This window comes from Dryas octopetala, chromosome 4 (genome assembly GCF_963921425.1).
Source record: "Dryas octopetala chromosome 4, drDryOcto1.1, whole genome shotgun sequence".
Classification (NCBI taxonomy): domain Eukaryota; kingdom Viridiplantae; phylum Streptophyta; class Magnoliopsida; order Rosales; family Rosaceae; genus Dryas; species Dryas octopetala.
Genome location: NC_141369.1, coordinates 9,137,613 through 9,145,401, shown reverse-complemented (window position 1 = coordinate 9,145,401; position 7,789 = coordinate 9,137,613). Strand labels below are relative to the sequence as shown.

At 32.3% G+C, this 7,789-nt stretch overlaps 1 protein-coding gene across 1 annotated transcript; it reads right to left on the bottom strand.

Moving 5' to 3' along the window:
• Positions 1-951: 951 nt before the first annotated feature.
• Positions 952-6,380, bottom strand: LOC147286576 (uncharacterized). Its single transcript, XM_086240790.1, has 6 exons — positions 6,153-6,380; positions 5,850-5,952; positions 4,829-4,896; positions 4,507-4,716; positions 4,310-4,393; positions 952-1,059 (listed from the first exon to the last, which is right to left on the bottom strand). The coding sequence occupies exons 1-6, from the start codon at positions 6,378-6,380 to the stop codon at positions 952-954; spliced, it is 801 nt and encodes a 266-aa protein (XP_086096916.1).
• Between the last annotated feature and the right edge of the window lie 1,409 nt (positions 6,381-7,789).

The following is a 7,789-nucleotide window of genomic DNA, read 5'->3' as shown; positions in this document are numbered from 1 at the left end:
GAAGAGTCTCAGAGGCCCACACCCAGGGGATGCCATGGGGAGGGGGCCACTCTGGAGATGGCTTGGTACCGATGTCGGCTCAGGATTACACTTGGAGACCTATGAGGACCCAAGTGGAGAGGTCTGTAGGCGAATAGGGTGTACGTGGTGGATGAGCTTCTTGACTTGAAGGCCCAGGTTGCGTAAGGGTTAGCCTAAAAGGCATGTTCTACTTAAACGATGAGTCATGACCTAACTTAGGCGACAAGCTCTCAGGAACCCCAATTAGACAAAGACTAGAAGACCTCGACCATAATCATTATAAATAGGGCATGCTAGCTCTCAGGTAAGATATACAACCCTAGCTCTCTAGACTACTTTGAATGTGTGACTATAGACTTGAGCCCTCTAAACTACTCTGAAGGTGTCCTTGGTCGATACCACACAAGTGCTTCCTTATGCTTAGTGTCTTTTGTTTTAGTGTGCAGGATAGAAAGAGAATGATATGGTAATCAACGAAAGCCTTGACATGAAGATCAGAGGCTACATTGATAGTTTGATGAAATTTGTGCATCAAAAAATACAAGGCATAGGTCCTTAATTAGGGACCACTGTATTAGAAATAAAAAGTAGTACTCTGGTCTATGTTTTTGTATACCAAGCAAACACGTACATTTCATCATACATGACACGTTGTCATTTATTTCATACAATATAAAAGACTGTTTCTACCATAATAATATCTTCCATATATCAACTCATATACTCCCATGTGACCTCGTTTGTTTTCAATATTGCTTTCATTCACTGCAAGAGAAACAAGAGTTGGCTCATTAATTAACATTCTATTGGATGACAGTTTTGACATATAACATATCTAAATAAATAATGTCAATTTTTATTAAATAGTCAATGAGATTTAATTTTGGTGGAGTTATAAGCGTAAAGAAATAGTGAACCATGTACAGACTTTCAGAACTCTACACTCACCTTGGAAGTAAACTGATGATGGAAGTCAGCGGTGGACATTGATGGGTCGATCATAAATGGATGAAGATATTGATTCATTTCAGTGAAATCCTAATTAATCAAAAATAGCAGTCAAAAGAGATCTATATATACAACACAATTATCAGACAAAAAAAAAAAAAACAATACAATTAAATATGTTAATTCTTTATTTTTTCATTTCCACATTGTTAGATGAAAATTCAAGGGCATTTAACTAAATATCACATGTCTTTTTTACTATAAACTCCTAGGTAAAATACATATATAATAATACGCGACCAACATAAAAATAACAAATTTATTTTGTATTTTTTAAAAAAGATTACATGCAATAGGACGCAAGCATATATACCTAACATGCATAGTACAAACACTCAGGCCTTTTCTATTGAGAGACTTCTCAAATAATTTTATTAAATAAGGGATTCCTTGTGAGGTTCATTCTATATTGTTTTTTAACAATTCGAATTGTTTATTTTGTAGGTTTATATTCAAAGGTTTTTTTTTTTCAAAAAATTAGACACATTAGAAACTATTAAGATATCTAATTTAATTTGGTCAAATAAGTATACGAAAAAAACATTTTCGATAAACACAAATAAATGATAATCATTTAATTAACGATCAAATGATTTTCGACTTATATAATTTTTTGCAAGGATTACCTTCAATGGAAAAAATACACTGGGCCAAAGTTTTCTATCACATTGAGCCGGCCTGACACGAGCCCGTCTTGGGTTGGGCCAGCCCGTTTATATTAGTTTCTCAATTATTTTTTTAAATTTAAAGACTAATTTTTAGTTCCATAAATAAAAATATTTCCGAAAAACTAAATACAATTATATATTCAATTACAAACTTATTTTTTATTAATTGCTATTTTTGAAAAAAATTATATTGACATTGTTAATTAATTTTATAAATTAAGTCTTTAATTTATTAAAATAATTAATCGGGCCAGCCCACGCACCTCAGCCCGAGTCCGACACGACCCATTACGGGATGGACCATAGGCTAGACTAGGCTTAAGGTTTAAAATAATTGGGCTAGCCTGACCCGATTATTAAATGGGTCGGCCCGAGCACGACATGAAGCACAAATGGGCCGTTTATAAACGGGCTGGGCCGAGCCGGCTCGTTTTACACCTCTACTTACCATGATCAAATTAAAAATAATAATAATTTATTAAGGCCAAATTTGGAATGAAAAAATTTCTATCTTTCTGTGTCTTTAAGAATGTAAAGTCTTTCTTTTTAAACTTAATGGATCACATATGTCGGAAATGAGAAAGATAAAGGAGAAAGTAAGTGGGAAAAATATTTTTTTTTTTTTTTGAGTATTTTTTCTAGGATATTTTTTGCACGCATCTAGAGGAGTCATGCATTGAGTGAAAAAGGTAAAGGGAGAAAGTAAGCAGGAAAAGTAATATTTTTTTTCTTTTTTTGAAATGTATATTTTTAGAAGTTTCTTGCATTTATCTCGAAGAGTCATGCATTAAATGAGAAATGTAAACGGAGAAGTGGGAAAATGATGTTCCTTTTCTTTTTTTGGAGTATACTTTCTTGGAAGCTTTTTGACTTAGAAAAAAACTTGTATGTAACAAATGTAGGAAATAACTTGCCTATCCCAGTTATTGGGGATGTGGCATCACATAAAGAGAGAGAGAGAGAGAGAGAGAGAGAGAGAGAGAGAGAGAGAATGCCACATCCCCAATAACGGGGATAAGCAAGTCCCTTTCACAGAGGTACGTATACTTAAAAGCTTCTTTTAAGTAATTTTTCTGGAACACCTTTGTAATTAAAAAAATTTTAAGGCTGAAAATAAGGGACAAATATGATAATGACACCACTCGAAAACAAAAGTATACATGACATGACACTTATGGGAGAAGCAATATGCATGTTGAACAAGTGGGAGCGCGCATATATGTTAGACTGACTAAAGTGTATATATTTTGTTTTTATATATATAGGAAGAAATCAAACTTTAGACTTATCATAATTCTAACTCATATCTCATCCACCCTCACTAATTGAGCTAACCCCAAGGTATTATATATATATATATTTTTTTTTTTTTCATACACACCTAAGGGTGATGATCAAGACAATATAAATATGTATGTGTATCATGGATTGTGTTTGTGTCTGTGTCTGTGTTTGTGTTTGTGTTTGTGTTTGTGTTTTTTTTTTTAAGAATCATGTATATAATGGATTTAAGGATAAAAATATGAAAGGATGTGCTTTGATTTTATTTCAAAGTACAATATGAGTTTCCTAAGTACTTACACCACCCATGTTGGTCACAAGATAACTCAGTAGTGTAATGGAATAAGACTCAACTACGGAATCAAATTAAAATTAATATTAATTTATTAAGGCCAAATTTGGAATGAAAAAATTTCTATCTTTTTGTGTCTTTAAGAATGTAAAGTCTTTCTTTTTAAACTTAATGGATCACACGTCTGAAATTAGAAAGGTAAAGGAGAAAGTAAATGGGAAAAGTAATATTTTTTTTTTGAGTATTTTGTTAGGATGTTTCTTGCACGCATCTAAAGGAGTCATGCATTGAGTGAAAAAGGTAAAGGGAGAAAGTAAGCAGGAAAAGTAATATTTTTTTTTTATCGTATATTTTTGGAAGTTTCTTGCACTTATCCGAAGAATCGTGCATTAAATGAGAAATGTAAAGGAAGAAGTAAGTGGGAAAATGAATATTCTTTTTTTTTTTTTTTTTTTTTGTAGTATACTTTCTTGGAAGCTTCTTGACTAAAAAAAACTTGTATGTAACACAATAACAAATGTATACTAATTAAAAGCTTTTTTTAAGTAATTTTCTAGAACACCTTTGTAATTAAAAAAAGATTAAGGCTGAAAATAAGGGATAAATATGATAATGACATCACTAAAAAAACAAAGCATGACATTACATTTATAGGAGAAGCAACATGCATGTTGAACAAGTGGCCGGCAGCATATATGTGAGACTGACTAAAGTGCATGTATATATTTTGTTTATATATATATATATATATGAATAAATCAAACCTTAAATTTATCATAATTCTAACTTATATCTCATCCACCTTCACTAATTGAGCTAATCCCAAGGTATTGTATATATTTTGTTTTCATACGCACCTAAGGGTGATGATCAAGACAATATATGTATGTGTGCGTATCATGGATTGTGTTTGTGTTTGTGTTTGTGTTTTTTTTTTTTTTTTGGGGAATCATGTGTATAATGGATTTAAGGATAAAAATGTGAAAGGATGTGCTTTGATTTCATTTCAAAGTACAATCTGAGTTTCCTAAGTACTTACACCACCCATGTTGGTCACAGGATAACTCATTGGTGCAGTGGAATGAGACTCAGCTGCGGAATCCTTTTCAGTCGACTCCTTTTCCTGAAACGATTAGATCGAACATTCAATTAAGATATTTGCCGATAATTAATATCTGAATTATCAATCAACCTAGAAGTAAACAAGAGAAACCATCTAAAAAGAAGAAGAAACACCTTATGGCAATAGTCATCATCATCATCTAATCGAACAATTTCAATCAAGAAGTCCAGAAGGTCATCGTTCCGAATTGCCCCTGCAATGTCAGAACGCTGCAGGGTTCGCCTCTTGCATGCTTCGGTGTGCAGCCATGCCCGAAGAGTGAGCTCCATGATGAAAAGCTCACAGGCTCTCGAGAACAAGACTGGAGTGTCTGAGCTGATCATCTGATCAAAAAATGCACCATCAGTTTATAAAGCTAGATATTATATATGTAAACATTAGTGCGTACTAAATTATTGAGAAGTTGGTGTATATCAATGAAGGAATGTTGCAAACCTTTACATCTCCATCGGACTTCATGATCCTTTTGACCCTGGCAAGAGGTAGTTGTTGGTGGAACTTTGCTGTATATATGCATGATACATTATAAGAAGATAGTGCGACCATCATTTAATTGAAATTTAAACAATAAGTAAACTAAACAATAATTGAACCAAACAATTATTAATTTCCATTTCAATGCATGGCCTCCCTGTGTCTAGTAATCCGGATCTCTACAGACTCTACTCACGTTTTTCTATGGATTTTGCTTAATTATTTTTTAATATATATATATGTCCTAAATACTAATTAAACTCTAAACTCAAGACCCTTAACCCTAATCAAACTCAAAATTAAACAACTCAAAAACTTCGATCACTTTTAAAATAAGCACAAAATGAACACCAAAAAAACAGTAAAGGATCTTATTTGTTGCCTCCCTAAAAAACGACATCATTTAGGCAAAGTGGGAATATTTGTAAATTTGTTTATGCAAAATATAAAATTTCTTTAAGTGGTCCCCTTGAATACGACAAGTAAATAAAAGGCGGTAAATTCAAACGTCATCGGTTGAGCGCGAAACACGTTGTTTAAAAAAATAAACTCTTTTTGTCAGGGGAAATTAGTTTAGAATATATATATATATATGATATCCATACGTTCGGTACAACAAGTAAATAAAATGCAATTAAATTCAACTGCTTCCAAATTAGCGCGAAACACATTAAATTTTTTTTTTTTTTTTTTTGTGGAAGATTTAGTTTGAATTATATATGGTATACAAATAGTTCATGGGGACGAATTCTAGTACTATATGTTATTAATAATAAATATATTTGAAAAATAGCAAATTAGCGATGATCAAGATTCATGAGTTCAAATTTCATAGAGAACTGTTAATGATTAATAAAAAAGATAATGATCAAAGACATGCAAAAGGATATCACAGGCCAAAATGAAAAAAGAGACAGAAGGATATCAATTTTTTCTTTTTTAATTTGAAAGGAAGAGATATCAAGATTTGGAAGAAAAGAACAACCTGATGTGTTCTGAGTCTCGAACAATTGCTGGTTCCAAAATTTATGTAGATTTTGATGCAGCTGTTGGATTAAATCTGAGTGTCTGCTCGCCTCTTCAGCCTGCTTTTAATCAAATAACAGCAAGAAAAAAAAGATTAAAAACAATAATCTAAGGAAAGCTAGCACATAGTGATCTCTAGCATAAGAAGCCTGTCACAACTCAAAATTGCTTATATTTGTTACTAGATCTAGAATTAGCTTAGCCAAAACCACAAATAAATTAAACAAAAAACTGAAAAACCGAAGGAAATTAGGCTCACCTCTTCAGTGGGCTGATTAGGTACCATAAAGGAAGCCATAGGCATGAAATTATACATTTGAGAAGGATTTGTAGCAGAGGGCATGAAATTATACATTTGTGGAGACGGATTTGAGGAAGATGGGAAGTTATACATTTGTGGAATCGGATTTGAAGAGGATGTGAAATTGGGCATTTGTGGAGTAGAATTTGAAGGGAAGATGAAATTGGGGGATTGATTAGAGTCCATTGCCTGAATTTCTCTCTAGTTTTCCAGAACCGCAATTTTCATGTGAACAATGGATTGAAATGTACAGATCACATTTATACATGCAGTGGTTGTAGAGAAAAAGCTATATACAACCATTTTACTTTTTACTTTTTATCTATCTGCTTATTTGTCTTTAACTAAGAGAATCTCTTAGCAATAAGGCTCAGGCCAAAAAGGAGCTGTGAGCATTAACTATGAGGTAATCCAAACCTTGATATCAGCATATTGTCTATGTATAAGAATTTGAGAGAGAGAGAGAGAGAGAGAGAGAGTATCCAATGCTATGAGTCTTCTAGCTGGGTTTCTCTTAAACTCAAATGCCATGCTTTGTTTCATGAGAAGCCTTTAGTACTTGTGCATGTATTTGGACACTATAAATTTTGTACACCCAAATTTATTCTTTTGATTTGGATTGGGAGATTTAAACTTAAGAACTTGCCTAAGTGGAGAGAAATACTATTAAAACCAATAGCAACTTGGTAATTAGGTGCCCAATTAAACTTCAGATTTTACAGCTGTAAGTGAAAAGAATCATAGGCCAGTTCACAGAGGAATAAGCTCAAGCTAGAAATTGATGTGAAAAAAATATGAACCAATTCAATGACTGGAATTCTTGTTTACCGTTTGTGGCCAGTTAGTTTTTAGTCATTAAAGGGAAATGAATCTTATTAGAAGCCTGATATATAACTTTATGAGTTGGCTATAGGGGCGCGTTTTGTTCCTCTGCACTTCTGCAGTACTACAACTCATTTTGATTAGTTCAGGAGTTGGAACTAATTTAAAATGCAATTATATTACAATTATTCTTTCAATTTTTTAATTCTTACAACTCATTATATTACAATTTAAAATGCAGTTATATTACAACTCATTATATTACAATTATTGTTTCAATTTTTTATATTCAAACTGATGTGGTAGCTAGTATATATCTTTGTTCATTTCTGGGTCGATCTGCTATATATAATGTGTAAGAAAGAGTAATTGTACTTTGTCTCTAGGAAAAATCCCACCTGTATATGGTTAGCTACGTGGTCAGTTCACATAGTACAAAATTACAAAAAACTTTATTCTTAACTGAGATTAAAGAAAATGACAAAAATATATATAATAATAATAATAATAATAATAATAATATGGTTGTATTTAATCAATTGAAAACTGCTAAGATTCTTGAATTGATGCAGAGAAAAGAAAATTCAGAGAGAAAAACAGAAAAGGAAGAGATGAAATTTTATGTTTAATTTACTGATTTATGATTGCTTAACATTGACGAAAATACAAGAGCATGTGTTTTTATATCAAGTGCTGAAACTTACAGCTTCAACTACCTAATCCAATGGCCAATCACAAGCTAAGCTTGTCCAGATGTACAAATTGACTAACCA

Coding starts and splice junctions, on each gene's coding strand:
- LOC147286576 (XM_086240790.1), bottom strand. CDS start 6,380: ATGGACTCTAATCAATCCCCCAATTTCATCTTCCCTTCAAATTCTACT. Junction 5,953..6,152: donor CTAATCAGCCCACTGAAGAG/GTGAGCCTAATT, acceptor GATTAAAAGCAG/GCTGAAGAGGCGAGCAGACA. Junction 1,060..4,309: donor CTGTGACCAACATGGGTGGT/GTAAGTACTTAG, acceptor TTGATTAATTAG/GATTTCACTGAAATGAATCA.